Below are 16,468 nucleotides of genomic sequence, written 5' to 3'. Positions count from 1 at the left end.
CGATCCCCAGGAACTGTTATCTCCATGTAACTCCTAAACGTACCTCAAAAGAAGAGAAAAAACGCACAGTTTGGGTTTCTCCTTTTATTTTTTAAATGAAAAATGAGATGCTGGTTGTTTCCCTCGCTGTAATTATAGCCCCATTACCAATCCTAACTGTTACCGCTTCTGCAAAATGCAAGAAGAAACATACCTCTGCCTGCACTCATTACTCACAAATAGATTATTTTATGATTCATCTAAATGATTCACATACTATAATTAACACGAGCTCTACAGTTAATTGCATCTCTGCGAAATAGTTTAATAATCAGAGCGGTAACTTGACGGGCTCTTTTTAATGGCGTGTGTGCGATGGATGTTTTATATCAACTGCAGCTTATTAAAGCAAACACACAAATACATTTCTCCCTGCAGACAATCTGGGTCGTTTTAGGCTTAGAAAAGACAGAAGCAGGAAAGCTTTGAGAGAAAAGATTTACGTGTTTTTTCTCTCTGTTTGCACAGGTGTCTTTGTGACATACTGTAGATGAAGGCCACATCACCCCTCCTGACTTCTTGGCGCCACGACTTCACTTTCACAAGGTTAACACCAAACGGAGTCCATTGAGACGAGAACTGGAATTAAAGTAGAAGCTGACATAACCATGTTAGCGGTCTGTTAGCACTTGGGATTGTGGTTCCCTGGAGCCCCTTCCATGGAGCCAATGCCACAAGCCAGCCCCTGCCTCCCCGCCTCCCAAGGATTCTTTGGCAATGACACTTCCAATCCTTCATGTTTAAAGCAGACTCTCCTCCACCCTCACCAGAACCTACCGCCTCAGGACTCAGGATGTGACTGAAGGAAAGAAAATCCTCCAACCACAAAAATAAGCCTAAAATGCCATTACTGGCACCGCGTGTTCAACATCACTGCTCCGTTATGCTGGCAGGAAGGCTGAGCAGCAGCAGCAGCAGCCGCGGTTCCCATCCTTTGGCCCTCCCGTGTCCCACTCCAGAGAGAAGTCGAATTGATAGGAAAGCTGTACCTTTCCCATTGGTATTTTTCCCCAAAGCACAGCTGCTTGATGGAGCATTCGAAGAGTGCTTACCCCAGGAGGTGACGTTTTGGGTTTTGCATGCTGGAACATTCAGCCCCAAGTGCCACCCAAAGAGAAGCCAAAGGCAACCACAGCATCCACCCCACCTCCCATGGCTCTGCCATCTGCAAACTGCTCGTAAACAAGGGCCAGGCAGACAGATGGGTTGTGCTGCAAAGCCAACCTTGCAGCACACAGCACCACTGCACCATCAAAGGACTTAAGCAGAAGAAGACAGGAGCACCAGAAGAAAACTAAACCGGTATATTTTAATTCTACAAAAAATGTATAAATATTTCAATGTACAGCAAAGAGTACCAGGATGCCATTTAATAACTGTTACAACATTGAAAATGTGCAATTCTTTATCCACAATCTACCTTTATAGATTTCAGTTCATCCCTGCACTCATCCAGGAGCGCTGCTAAGCAAGGCCCAGGGTCTCCATGCCTCGTGCCATCTCCCACTTCACCAAAGCCCACCGCAATCCCAACGCTCCCCCCGGTAACTGTGTGCCCCAAGTGTCCATGAGGGCCAACTTACCAAGCTGGCCCGAATGTGGAGAAGAGAAATAGACAGGGATGGTAACCTGCTGGGGCAGTGGTTCTTGATGGAAGCGGCCAAGTGTCGGAGAGGAAGCGCTGACACAAAGCCATGGATGCTGCTGGTGCCCACTCAGCACCACCAGCCCAGGACAGACTCCTGCTGCTGGGACAGACTGGGGCTCACCAACTCCTTTTGTCTCCCCAGGCTGTTCCACATGGGGAATGCAAGGACTTTTAGATAGCACAGAACCCAAGGAGAACTTCAGGCCCCACTTGTTCCTGCTTTCTCCTGTCTCCTTGGGCTCGCATTGCACTGATGACCACTGACACTGTGGCTGGCCCTCACTTCATCAGTGCAATCCTTAACACAAGGACTAGAAGCAAGTCTCTGGTGACAATGATAAAATAATTCTATTTAGCATTCGTAGAGTTCTCTTTATTTTAAACACATTGTGCAAATAGAAGCCAGTCCTCCCAACACCCTTCAGAGGTATTTCATAAACAGGGAGCCCAACAGAGCCATGCTTATCAGATGTGGTCCGTGACTCTGAGTGCTCCCCTTTGTGGGCACGCAACCAAAGGAGAGATTTCAAATGATTTGCCAAGGAAACACAGAACTTCAGGAGATGGAGGGAAGGCTGGGGTCCAGGCACTCCGAAACTTACATTCATTCCCTACATCACAATTTGTCACCCTTGACGTTGCATCAGCACTTAAGGTGCCCCTCACCACTACCACCTCATTCTACATGAGAGGTTTGTGTGAAATTCTTCTGGAAGGACTCAGGGGTTTCCCATATTCTCTCAAAGGAGGCAGATCCAGGATCTGACCCCTCATCAAGGAGGTAGGTCTGGGATTCGAGCCAACAGAAACACCCGCTGTGTCTGAGGCTAAATTCAGTGCTTTTTTCCTAAGTCAGGATGTAAATTCTCAGTTTAAGCCACTCTGAGACCGCACCTCAAGGCTGGCCAACTGCAGACTGCTTGCACCTCTCACCACCTTCAAGCAACGATGCCAAGAGAACCTCCCAGTGCAAACACAGCCTCTAAGAGGTGCAGCAGCCACCACCTCGTGCACTGGGGATTCTCTGTCAGCAACACAGTCACACTGCAGGTAGCCATCAGCTGGCACCATGAGTGCACACTCCTAAGGCTCATGGATGCTGTAGGACCTTCCATAACTTCCACTTCTGCAATGACAAGCAGAAGCCAAGCATCCGGATATATCATCCACCAGCCTGAGTGGCTGTGCATCTGGAACAGCCCTTGGAAAGGAGACAGAGAAATAATTTAGAGGAAGAAATTCTGCATGGAGATTGGTGTTTACATCTGTTTGCGATGTTTGTATGCTGTTCCTGTGAAGAAAGACTACAGCCATCTTCTGCTGTGATGGCTTTTTAGCCATACTGAGTAGTTCTGGGGGGACTGAAAGATGAGACTGGAAGTGCCTGACAGCTCTCTGAGCAGGGCTGTTGGGATAGACATGCCAGCTGCTGTGACATGGCAGCAAACACTTTTCAAATTGAACAGGCTTCTAGGTTTCATGTCATGATATGTATCTAGAAAATATGAATGGCCTACGAAGTTCTACTACCTGCATATGAGAACACTAATCCATCCTGCTGTGATGGCCAATGGAAATGATACTGACGTGGATAGGTCACCTTCCCATACCCAGCCTCAGGCTGACACATTAGCTCCTGGGATGCCTCCGACATTGACTACGTGTCATTGGTGCTTCTTTAATAACCATGCTAACAAAGCAAAATGATTAAGCCACGAAATTATTAAAAATATAAATAAGCATCTGCCATCTCTACTGGAGCCGGACCCAACCCACAGTTGTACCCCTTTGATTGGGAACGCCCCCGAATGCGTTTCACACAGGATGCAGGGACACAGTGATGCTCAAAAGCAGCAGCTGCAGGTTGGGCCCAGCCTGACACCTGGTCTCTGTTTCTCACAGAGGACCAACTCAGTGGAAGCAGCAAGAACCCTTTAAGCCTCCCAGGTGTGAGGCTGCAGGCCCTAACCCTAACCCAGTCTTCCTACTGCAGATTTCAACGCGTGTTACTCCTTCTTAGCATTGTTCCAACGTCTCTTCTGTTGTTTCATTTAATTTCAGTTTATGATTGCGCTCCACTTTGCTGCTGTTTCAAACACACACACGTGGGTATCCCGCTGTCTCTTGGCCTCAGAAACTGCACACCGCCTCAGTGGCCTGTCCAGTGCAGGGCTTCCCCGCCGCCAGCATCCCATCGCACTGCCAGGAAAGCCAGATGTACCAACACGTGGAGGCTGTAGAACCACCGGCCGCCATTCCCAGCGCCCTCAGCTCCGTAAGGCATTTCGTGCCGTGCCGCTGCTCCGCAGCACGATGTACCACACACACCAACACAGCGCACCCAACCCCTCCAACCAAATTTCACAGAGGTTTCTCTCGAATCAGTCACTGAGGACATTCGCGTTGCTAACGGCGCAGGTTTTGATATTTATAAGCTCCAATGCACTTCTTTTGAGCAGTCACAGGTTAGAAGGGGGCACGTGGAGCCCTGCTGGAGGACAACACAGCACGGCTCCGTCGGTCGGCGGGCCTCCTGCGGGCGTGAGGCCTCCAACAGGGCCGCGGTTTCCAGCAGGCCTGGGGCCTCCTGTGGGCGAGAGGTTTCCAGTGGGCCTGAGGGCTGCACGTCGGCGGGAGCCGTGGGGCCGGGCCGCGCCGTCAGGCCCCCAGCGTCATGTTGCGCAGCAGCCACTGCTGGGACCGGCCGCCCGCACACTCCTTCATGCTGGGGACCAGCTTGTCCTCCTCCGACGGCCCGTCCAGGCACTGGTTGCTGTTGACGTGCCTCAGGGTGAGCTTCTGCAAAGAGAAGTGGAAGAGCTGAAGCACCAAGAAAATCGCAGCTGGAAATGCCCCATGGGTGGTTTTAGCCCTGCCCAAGGCCCGGCTCTGCGCCACCCCCACCGTGCTACCTGCCGCCCGGCCACACACAGTGGATGGGACACAGAGTACACCAGTGAGCATATGTGAATATCACCCCGAAGCAGCAGTGCTCTGGTTTAAGGAATTCAGACTCCAACAACCCTAACAGACATGCATTTCAGGCCACTTGGTGTCAGTTCAGAAATAATTGCTAGTGGAAAACTTATGCTTCCAAAGCAAACTTCAATTAGTTACGTATTACATGAACAACACCATCGTACAGGTGATAGTCTTTCTCTTTTCGGTGTGCTTTTTCTTCTCTGGGACACCTGTCCCTGTCATTATTTGACTACACTGCACTGTTTCTGGGGAATGGGGGACTCAGAAGGGGACAGCAGGAAGCTGAACATCTTTACCTGAAATAACGTGCTCAAAAGCACTGGGAGCATAATACGTACAGAGTCCAAGGGAAGGTGAATGTATCACTGCAGACTAAGCCTGAGCTCTTTACAACAGCTCCGTGCAGGTTATAACCATGCCCTAGCCAGAACAGCCAAGGGAACGGATTTCCTTAACAACCATAACACATTCTGCCTGGTTTTATATGCAGACACAGACCTGGACTGCTACACCATGGATTCTGCAGTCCATTCTACACTGCAGTTCTACACTGCAGTCCATCCTGGATTGACATGTCACATACACTAACACTCTTTATTTCTATTACGATTATTGTTTCACTGGCTCATCCTTAGAGGTTGGCTCCTTGGTTTAAAACAAACTATTAAGCCCTTCTCAAAGAAAATCCTACGGATATTGTAAGAAATCACTGGGGGTGCATCTGACATGCATCCAGTGACGAATATCAGGAATTCATGTCTAATTACTGGAGGGAAGAGTTAGCAGTGCGAACAGAAGTAGCTTGTTTACCAAACAGCACTGCTCAAAGCACCACTGATTCTTCACTCACATTGTTTTTTGAGCAATTAACCAGCCATCATTTTCTGCTGGAACCAGAAATGCAAAGAAGTCTAAAAAAGCTGCCGCCGCCTTCATCAGCTGTTCCCTTCTTTTCAGTGTATAATTTAGTGCTAGACTGACATATTATTGGGATTTTCAACCGTCTCATAGATTCTTTTTCTTTCTGTGTTCTATCATTATTTATGCTATTACAAAAAAGGCCTCGTTTGCTTGGGAAACAATTAATTACTAGGCAATACGATACTCATACAAGGCAGCCTAAAATTTCCATTTCACTCAAAGCTGAGAACACACGGATGGGTGCAGAGCAAGCTGCACACACAGTCAGATGCACAAGAGCTACGCTGTTTCACACTTAGCAATGTATGCAAATGATAGCTGTGATGGGAAATCCCTCAGCTCTGGGGTCTGCACTAACAAGAGCAGTGCTCACCTCAACTTCAGAGCGGTGCACCTGAACGTGGAGGGAACAGTTTGCTGAATGACAATATAAGACATGAGAGCAACCCCTGCTCCTGCCACTGAACTTATGTGGTCCCACTGTCTTCCACTATGCATACACATCAGTGAAACTATCCGGGCAAGGAAGCCAGTGGTCAGCACAGTATTTCTGATTCCTTCACTGGTTAATGCTGTCACTAACAACTAACATTAAACACGTGTACTATTATATATACCAAGAGACAGGAAAGGAATTCTCTTGAGGTAAATAGGCAGAAAATGGAAAAGCATTTTCCTGCAAGGAGCTTAAGTCCATAGTTGTTACACTTGCTTTCAATGCTGTGTTCGGATAAACTTGCGTTAGATGTTTTATATTCAGATACCAACCTCCAACAGCTTGTTAAAGGAAATAATCAGTGGGGCTGTAAAAAACGTTTCTAAAGACTTCCAGCCTGGTGTAGTTCCTTAGCATCCACGTTTGCAAGGGGCTACCATTGCAAGCCTCCACGGTGGGACCATGGGTGCCATCCTCTATCCTGCTGAGTGTCAGGCACGACTGGGTGATTATGTGTAGAAATGTGTGGGTCTGCATGACAGAAAAGTGGTGAAAATAAACAAAACCAGCAAATGGGAGGAGAAGCAAAGGAGAAAGCCACAGCTTTTGACTAGACATTCACAGCAGCAAGGCAGGTCAATCTAACAGCAGTGCTAACTAACTGTGACACCCTGGTGTCAGATGGCACTGTGACCACTCACAGGGCCAGCTCACACGCACAGAGCACACATACAAACAGGCATGCTCATGGACTAAGGTTCAGTCCCATCATTGTGGCCTTCCAATATTTGAAGGGAGTGTACAAACAGGAGGGGGAATGGCTGTTTACGAGGGTCGATAGTGACAGAACAAGGGGGAATGGTTTTAAACTGAGACAGGGGAGGTTTAGGTTGGATATGAGGAGGCAGTTTTTCCCCCAGAGGGTGGTGACGCACTGAACAGGTTGCCCAAGGAGGCTGTGGATGCCCCATCCCTGCAGGCATTCAAGGCCAGGCTGGATGTGGCTCTGGGCAGCCTGGGCTGCTGGTTGGCAACCCTGCACATAGCAGGGGGTTGGAACTGGATGAGCACTGTGGTCCTTTTCAACCCAGGCCATTCTAGGATTCTATGAAATCAGCTCCGAAGATGCCAAGCTGTAAATATTCCTGAGTTCCCAGTGTGCCTTGATGAACACGTGTATTCCAGGCACAGCACTGGCAAGCCTGACACCAGCGAGCAGCTACCTGAACAGCCGAGGCTTTGGGGATACCTACAAGGAGAGGACTGTGCTGCTGCAGGGGAGGAGGAGATGCACTACTCTAGGGTTTGGCACAGGGGCTGCAGCTGTTTCCAAACTTACCTCAAAGCTATATTCCCATTTACCAACATACTGACAGGAGGAAAAAGAAAAGAAGGAAATGAGAGACAGTGACTCAAGGCATGTTTTTTGTGAAGACCTTCATCTTTCAGGGAATGCAAATTCCACCGCTTTGTGCAGATGTCATATTTAGTGACAAATTTAAGAGTAATTATGCACGATCAAATCCTGACATCGTTATTCACACATGAAGAAATGAAGCCTTTTTCTACCAAACATGACTAGTACTTTTTTCTCCTTGAGACCATGTTGCATTTACTGTACATCCTAAGATTTCACCATCCTACACAGACTAAAACTTGCTTGGGTGTTGTGGGGAGACACAATGGGACCCATCCCATCCCAAGGCAAGCACCACGCGTGCATTGTAAAACCATTACACGATGCATGCTGATGGGAAGCCGTCAAAAGCTAAGAAATTCCATCCTGGCACATCCCATTGACAGAGCTGATTTATACAGCCTCCCTTGCAGTGAAGTAGGCAGCTTGAAAATGGGCCAGGAATCCTAATGGGCTGTTAAGGAGTAGGAAATGAAAGCATTACAAATCAATAACAGAAGGCAATGGATTAGAAGGAAAAAATCGAACAAAATGAATTTCCTGCCAAGATGTAAATGCATTCACACACAAAAAAACCCTCCGTTTAAAAATGCTGCAAACTGCTGTGGCTTGAACTGCTCAGAGGCAGTCTGCATTGGAAACAGAGAGAGCTGCCTGGGCTGCTTGAGCTGCCTTACAGGGTTCCCATGGGGAAACCCACCATACCAGGTTTCTTCACTGTGCATCCCTGCAAAGCCACGCTCCAATGCTTGGTGCACATGAGGACCACTTTCTGTTGGATTAAGCTCAGGGAAAACCAGCAGGCAGGAAGCAGTGGCACAATGCAGGTCCAGCAGTGCTGCCCAACGCAGCAGCCCAGAGCTGCAGCCAGCACACGCTGTGCTCCAGCCGCAGGGAACAGCAGAATCACAGAAAATCTACCTGAAAACTGTAAAAAAAAAACCAAAAAACACCCATATCTTGATTGAAAGCAAGTTTGTTTCAACATGCTCTGCCACTTCTTTGCAGACATTAAACAAAATATGTTTTATTTGCAGGAGGAACCTGCAGGAGGAGGTGCACAGCCGTGCTGTGAGCCATAGAGACAGCACGGCACCGAGAGCAAAGCAAGTGCCCCACTCCTCCAACAGCAGCATCTTTGCCTCCAAAAATAATTACATCTCAAGTTCACATTAACACGTATTAATGATTTATGCATTAAAAGCATTCTGCACAAATGTGGACACTTTTTGGTTTGGGAAAATGAGAGGAGGGGCATTTTAAATACCCTGCTTCAAGCTGAATCCATCTGACACCTTCTCAAATATGTATGGAATGGCTGAGATTTGCTTTTCCTATCCCATTTCCTCGTTTAGTTTTGAAAAGATTATAAATGCCAGGCATGTCTGTGGGAATTTTAACGCCAGGAACACCTGAGATTTATCCACAAATGAACCTAAATAATGAACACCAACACTGTTTCATAAGAAAAGTTCACAAGCTGAGTCTGAATGTTTGCAGAGTAAAAGTATCTTCTCAAACAAATAACTGCTGCGAACAAAAAGGTGTGTGATAAAATGCACTGTTCTGTGCACAGAGCAGTCAGCAAACCTGCCGTCTCCGAGATCCCTTATGTAAGGTCTGAGCACAAAACGCAGTGTATTTCTTTTTTATGAGCTCCATCTAATGGCTGATGGCGTTTTTACACAGCTACAATGCTGAACTTAAGATAGCTTGTCTCCGATGCTAAAAGTAAAGGGGAACATAATGGGATGGAAGAAATGGACCTATTCATACAGAATGCTGCAAGCAGCTGCTGCTATGTGATGCTGGAGACGGTTACAAATGACTGTGCAGTTATAAGGCAGTACCTTCCGAGCTCTGCAGCACTTTCCCAGCTTTGCTGCCATGGAAATAGGCCAAAGCTAAGGTGGCATTTTTAAGCTTAGAACAGCATAACCGTGCAACTGCAACCATCAGGCACTCAGTGTCAGAACTCCACGTGGGACTCATTTGCTGCAGCTTGTGCCTGAAATACCCAAAGAAAAGCACCCAGCATTCTGCTTTTTTATCAGGAAGGATTGCTCTCTGTGCTGGTAGCAGAGGAAAAGGCATTTGGTGAGAAGCCTTCTTGAGCTCTGTGTGCACCTACTGACCTGTGCTACAATCTGCTCATGGAACAAAATGAGGGGAGATCAAAGGTCTCACATCCCCAGCATAAATTACTGGCACGAGCACTTAACATCACCCGAAAGCATTTTGTGTAAGAAGAAAATCGTCTTCACTAAAGAGCACACTGGTTTAAATCCAGATGGGAAACTCAAAAATGAATCAAAACCTGGCGAACACACTGGGGCTAACTGTTGTTTTCCTCCTTGGCAGCTCAGTGCTGTGCAATGGCAGGCTTGCATGCTTCTTACCAGAGGCTGGTAGAAAAAAATGCCAATACCTTTGTGTGGACTTCACTGTGCAAAACTCACATCCACATTTCAAAGCAAAAGCTCAGAACTAACGCTTTCAACCTGCTGTTCCCTAATGCATTTAAAGAGAGGTACTAATTCAGCCCTAAAATATTGAGGTATTTACATGCATTCTGTATTAATTCTGCAACTTATCTGTAAGTCACTGCATCTGTACAAACTGCTCTTCCTTTCACAACCCAGGGAAAGCCACGTCCCATCCCAGCAGCTAAATAAGCAGGTGACCAGCATATGGAGAATGACTAAACAGTTCAAAGTCTAAAAGCTTCAAGAACCAGCAGAAACAAACTAGTAAAACTCTAACTCAGACAAATACGTATTGCTTTCCATTTCATTTACATAAAATACACAGAATGCTTCCCCATTTTTCGAGGGATGCCCAAGACAGCCAGCTCATTGAGCCCAGCATGTGGCTGCCTTGCCGTACAGGGATGGTCCCACACTGCCCCAGGAGCACCCAGGGGAACCCAGTACCTCAGCATCGTACTCCCAGAGCTGGTTTCCCCGCATGTGGTGGCACTTGAGCATGGTCACCGGGCCGTTCAGCCGCGACACGTCCAGGCACAGATCATCCGTGCGGATCTCCTTGTCTGCCGTGTAGGAAAACACCTGCCAAGAGAAAGTGCCTGCAGTGACAAAGTGTTGGCAAACGCAACAACAGACAGCATTTCCACTCTGGTGAAGGAAAATTACTTTCTTCTCCCATCAACAATGCGGTATCATGGACTTCATCACACAAGGTTCTCCAATTGTGGAAGTCTATATCACATCAGGAAAGGAATACCATGTTTAGGAAAATAAATGTTATGCACTGAAAGCCATCAGCCACTCAGCTTTACCTCTTGGGAACAACAAAGCAGAGACACAGAACAAAGACTTTGTCAGAGAACCGCAGCGTAATGCAAGTGTGAGAGCTGAGCTCAGAGGTATTCCCACAGACCTTTAGCACAAGTGGCACCCTGACCCCCCATCTGAAGAACATGGGCCTCCTTACACCATGCTGGGAAGAAGTGTTGATCTGCCTGGGGGTCGGAAGGCCCTACAGAGGGATCTGGACAGGCTGATCACTGCGCTGAGGCCAGCTGGATGAGGTGCAACAAGACCAAGTGCTGGGTCATGCCCTTCAGTCCCAGCAACCCCTTGCACTGCTACATGGTGTTCAAGAAGCGTGTAGAAATGCAACACTGAGGGACATGGTGGGATGGGTTGGGGTTGGACTTGGGGATCCTAGAGCTCTTTTCCAACCTCAATGATTCCATAATTCCTTAAAAGAATCGCTCCCCCACATACCTACCTTAACTGGTGGCACCAAGGATTATCCGTGTTAAAGGCTGATGTGTACGAGTATTACACAACTTGCAGATCTCTTAATAAAACTAGGAGATAAATGAAGACATGGGAGCCATCTGCCAACTAAATTCCATCAAACTAGGTATAAGCTTCAGAGGGATTCTTTATCAGAATGCCTTCAGTGATGCATTCTCCCCTTGGAGACAGAAAGGAGGTGGAGGAAAATGTGGAGACCGTAAGAGGATGAAACGGAGGGTGGTGGCAGGACTGCCAGTAGTTGTGTTAAACTGTAAGGCCCTGACTCACTCTAAGCATCTCTGTATTCCCAACCCACTGTTCAAAACCTGGATGGTGCTGCTGGCCCCAGCACAAGGTAACATTAAGTTAAGTAAAGGTAATGCTCCATAAAAACTTCCAAAATCTATATACTGCATACAGCTGCCAAGGGAATAGAGGCAAGTATTTTGAAGTTGAGGTTCAGATAAGTCATTTAGAGCAACCATGGACAATGAAATAGCATGCAAAGACAGCAGAGGAGCTGCCAGGCCTCAGTCTGCGCAGTAAGACAGATATGGAAAGTGCAGGCTGCAAGGATCAGTGGCTTTGCATTTCTCTCACTCCTTATTCACCGCTCAGCAGCCACTTGTCTGGATGAAAATCCAGGCTCCACAGGCAGGGTAAAGCACCAGCCACCACCTGTTGCATTTATTCATCTTGTGATAAATCTCTGCAATCAATGTGAGGCTCTCCAAGTGCTGCTTTCACTTAAGAACACATCAGACACAGTTAACACTCAGATGGTTTCTCAAGAGGAAAGGCGCTTTTAAATACTGAGCAGGGAGCACTCTGCTGAGATCATGCTCTGAAGCACACTGTCTTGTTGGAAAGGGGTGAGATGAGTCCATATCAAAAATCTTGTTAGTGCTCCTATGTTGTAAGTATACATGCCCATTCCCACTTTTCTGTGTACAAAAGCACATTCTATGGCCTTTAAAAACACCGTATGTCCTCTATTTTACAAACATTAGTCTTGCCAATGCTTGCTGACGTGCAGAAAACTAAGTGTCTGTACTGCCCATCTCATTCTCTTACTTTCCAGAAGGATTTAAGAAAGAAAATTTATAGCTGAGGGCTAACCAAGGAAGACAGATGGGTATCACTTTGAGAGGTTTCCTCGGAGGAGCTACAAGAGCAGCATATGCTCTGGACATAACCACAACAAGCAAAAAGGCCCAATTCCCTGTTAATCCAAAGCTCAGCGACATCTGTAGCACCAAGTATTGCTCACTGCAAGTAGCAGAATTTGGCTGTAGGAATCACTCGTTCACTCCCATGTACACACTGTACAGATAGTTTATCTCCTGCCACGCTCATTACTAAGAGATTTATCCATTACTATTTATCCCAAAGCAACTTCTACTTAAAATTTTAACTCATTTGTGTTGGTTTTCTTCAAGTAAACAAGTTTGCATCAGACATCTTCTAGCCTCAGAGACACAGCAGCTGTTTTACAAAAAGCAAATACTCAGATTTTGTAATGTATTTTCATTTGCATCTTTCTTTTTCCTCTCTTCTTTGATAACTGCAATACTCCATTATATCTTCAGAAAGAATAAGTGATGTCTGAGCTAACAATTACAGAAGATAGATTTGAAAAACACACGGTCTTTAGGAAGAAAAATGAATGTCAATTAAGAAAATGTAAAATTATCAAGCTACCATTTTACTAACATCCACATTAATTACACACATAATCCTATTAACATCACTGTATAAAAACAGAGGGTGAGGAACAACAGGTTGCATCTCACAGCTAAATTAAATAGCATATGCCATGTGACATGGTGCAGTGCACGACAGCAGCACTCCTCCTGTCCTCCTTCTGCCCATGGCAGGGACATGCCTACATCCCAGCACAGCCCTCCAGCCCCATGTGCCCCCAACAGCTCCTTGGACTCATCCCCACAGCTAGGAGAACTTTTGGTCATGATGCACAATAGACCACAGCTACAACCGTGCCCCCGTAACCTCCCCAGATAATAACAAAGTATGTGCCCAGGATAAGGGACAGACATTAGAGTAAAGTTTCTTTTTTGTTTTTTGAGATACACTGGCTTGGGAAGGCTGAGGAAGCACAGTGTTGTTTACCAGTCGTTGGGTATCTTTAGATATATCAAACACCCAAGGTGCAAACAGAACCTTGGCTGCATGAAGCCTTACCAAAACAATAACCCTTCCATCTCTTAAGTCAAATTAACAAGGAGAGGGACATTTGAGATCACTATGATGACCTCTGAAAGAAAAGTGAAAGATTTTGCTCTGAGATCCTTTATCTTCCCTCATTTGTTCGCAGCAGATGGGACATTGGAGAAAGCCACTCATAAAAAAATGGCTTTATCACAGAATCAGAAGCACAGAATGGTTGGGCTGGAAGGGACCCCAAGGATCGTGAAGCTCCAGCCCCCCAACAGGCAGGGCCACCAACCTCCACATTTCATACCAGCCCAGGCTGCCCAGGGCCCATCCAGCCTGGCCTTGAACACCTCCAGGGATGGGCAGAGCATGCCTACCTTAAAGCTCAAAATCTCACAAAGCTTAGAACTCTTCTTACTGCATTTACCGATTGCTGCAGGTTTTTTTGCAGCAATCCAACACGTCTGCTGCAGTGAGACAATTCTCACCAGGTTTTCCAGATCACCATTTGGCCCATGGGACATCTACACCCTTACTGTCATCCCTACCTGGTTCCCTCCCATGCCGTGGCAGTTGAAGATGCCCACTTTCTCGTTTTCCTTGCGGCCCATGTTGTCCAAACACTGGTTGGTGTCAACGTTCCTGATCTGAAGAAAGAAAAAGATGAAACGTGCCTTAGAACAGTATGCCTGTAATGCTATGTTTGTGCAGAGAAAAATTACACCATGTATTTTCTCCTGCAGCCTACAGCTACCTATGCATTCAGCTACAGGAATGTGCTTTAACTTGCAATCTGTAAATGTCACACTCCCTAGAGCATTCCCAGCACCACAGAAACCACCAATACTTTTCAGCAGGTGTTCCCTTAGAACCCACCCTATGTGGAGCAGACAAATGCAGTGACCACTTCTGCTGACCCAAACCATCCCTCTGCCATCTTTGCACAACACAGCTGTGCAGGACCCAGCATTACTACACACTGCCAGCAGCACAACACACTACATGACCACTTCTAGTGGTGCTCAGCTCATACATCACACCAGACCCAGAAGCAATGAGGAGCACTGGGGTGACAGCAGAGTGTTGCTCCCCCAAACACTTCTGAGCTGCATTGATCCCACAGAACAGCAGAGCACAGCAGCACCCCCAGGTTCAGCTTCCCAGGGGTGAGCAGCAAGCTGGGGTGAGCTCTGGGAACTGGGAATTTTTCCAGTACTGACCAGTGGGGAAATGGGAACGTGGCCTAAGCATCACCCATGCTCAGGGAAAAATGCTTGTTTCACATCCTTCTTTGATTTTCCCCAGCTCTTATCACGAAAAGCTCCATTCGAGCCTTTTTGTCTCACGTCACCTTTTTGCAGAACAGAGCTGCAAGTGTTTCTAAGAGAAAGGCAGACCCTGAGTTTGTTAAATCAGAGGACCAAAATGAAAAGTGACTCCAAAGCTCATCTGTGATGTTTATGTCTCAGCTTTACAAAACAATCCTTGCCTTGTGTTTGCTTTGCATTCAATCAATCAAAATGCAAAAAGGAATATTCAGCATTCACCACATTTTGCCAACAGCTTATGCACTCTCTGAGGCCTGCTTCTGTTTACCCAGGAAATCATCCAATGCAGCATCCTCCTATCAGTTCTATTCTAACTAAAGGGAAAATTCAGCTGCAAATAAAATCCCAGTGACTACCAGGACCTGCCCAGCTCTGGTGCTCTCCTCCCTGCCCCTTGCTGCTGCTGGTGGAACCCAGGCTTCAGGTACAGCCAGCAGCTGTGACACTCAGGCACAGGTTTTAATTCATAGGCACTGAATCTCTGTTTCCATAGAAACTGAGGCATTGTTGTTAAAAATAAGGTGTTTTAATAACTATTGTATGACTTCCTCGTACTTTTCTTTTCCAGTCTGACAGTATCGCACAAAACACTCTCATTTGACACTTGTTAGATGAGTTCTTTGCTTGCTGTAAAACCACGTTACACTTTATTCAGCCGTAGTTAAACCTGAAGCCCTACAGTGGCTTTTATTTTCCACTCCAATGGCAAGTTTCAATAGCAAATTGCTTTCCCGGCTGCAATAAAGTCATTTGTGCCTTTGATTGCTATACCAACAGTACCTTTAAATCAAAGCATTCAAGAGCTTTCAAAAATCAGCTGAGATACGACTCAATAGAAGCCTTTTAACAGCAAATCACCTGAGTTTTAAAGAGCCTTCCACACGCAGAGGTACTTGAACCATAGGGTTATGAGGGATGGCGGCGACGCAGCGCTGGGCAGCCAGGCTGACTACACCGCGCCAATGGGCGAGCACACTTCAGCAGAAATAGAGGCAGAGGGAGAAACAAAAACAACCCTATTCTACTCCACATGATAAACAATGCTGCAAAGGCTTTTTTTCCAAACACTGTGTATTACTTAATCGTTTTCACACATCAGTCACAAACCCCATTTTTAGGACGTGCTGCTCCGTTTCAACGACAAATCTCTAACGGTGAACGCTCTCCCAACAGCAACAACCACGTTCAAAAGGCTCAGTGCAAATATCACCTGCTCAAAGCGAGAGACAAAGACCCGGCCACGAAGTGAGCCAAGGAAGTGCAGTGTACCTCTCCCAGCGAGTAGTAGCGCCGCGGGATCTGCGAGTCGGGGTAGATGTTCTCCAGGTACCACGAGAAGGGTTTGCACTTCAGGGCTTCTCTCAGCGCCTTCCTGGCTGACACATCTCCATAATCCACCTTCACAACACCTGAAATCATTTCATGAAGAGAAACAGAGGGTCAAAGAGCAGCTGTCACAAAGGAAGACGTCAGCGACCGCTGGCCAACTCCCTCCCACCCGGGCCCTGCTGACACTGCTACAGCACAGCATCTACCAGCACTAAGCAACCCCTTCAGCAAACTGGAACTCTTGACAGAAGTGCCTTTTCTTCTTCCCTGATGATTTACCAATTCAGATAGGCGGGGCCACTGAATTCCTCCATTACTTCATACCCTAAGCGTTCATTTAATAATTGAGGACCAAAACCCAATTGCACAGAATCCAAGGATTTCAGATCAAATAGCAATGAATCCCAGCTCCCTCTCTGAAAAAGG

At 46.8% G+C, this 16,468-nt stretch overlaps 1 protein-coding gene across 15 annotated transcripts in view; it reads right to left on the bottom strand.

Moving 5' to 3' along the window:
- Positions 1-1,328: 1,328 nt before the first annotated feature.
- The window catches only part of GALNT13 (polypeptide N-acetylgalactosaminyltransferase 13), a 76,971-nt gene continuing 61,831 nt past the window's right edge, over positions 1,329-16,468 (bottom strand). For 13 of the 15 annotated variants that reach the window (XM_025152448.3, XM_015290207.4, XM_046944182.1 and 10 more), the window contains 4 exons: positions 15,983-16,122; positions 13,934-14,032; positions 10,377-10,511; positions 4,493-6,557 (listed from right to left, as the gene is read on the bottom strand). In XM_025152448.3, the coding sequence (XP_025008216.1) occupies positions 6,372-6,557; positions 10,377-10,511; positions 13,934-14,032; positions 15,983-16,122 (560 nt within the window). In that variant the 3' untranslated portion in view covers positions 4,493-6,371. The other 2 variants (XM_004943054.5, XM_422165.7) reach the window with 2 other exon arrangements.

The sequence above is a fragment of the Gallus gallus genome, chromosome 7 (assembly GCF_016699485.2).
Source record: "Gallus gallus isolate bGalGal1 chromosome 7, bGalGal1.mat.broiler.GRCg7b, whole genome shotgun sequence".
Classification (NCBI taxonomy): Eukaryota; Metazoa; Chordata; class Aves; order Galliformes; family Phasianidae; genus Gallus; species Gallus gallus.
Note: the sequence above shows the minus strand (reverse complement) of the source record. Positions and strands in the feature narration are given on the sequence as shown.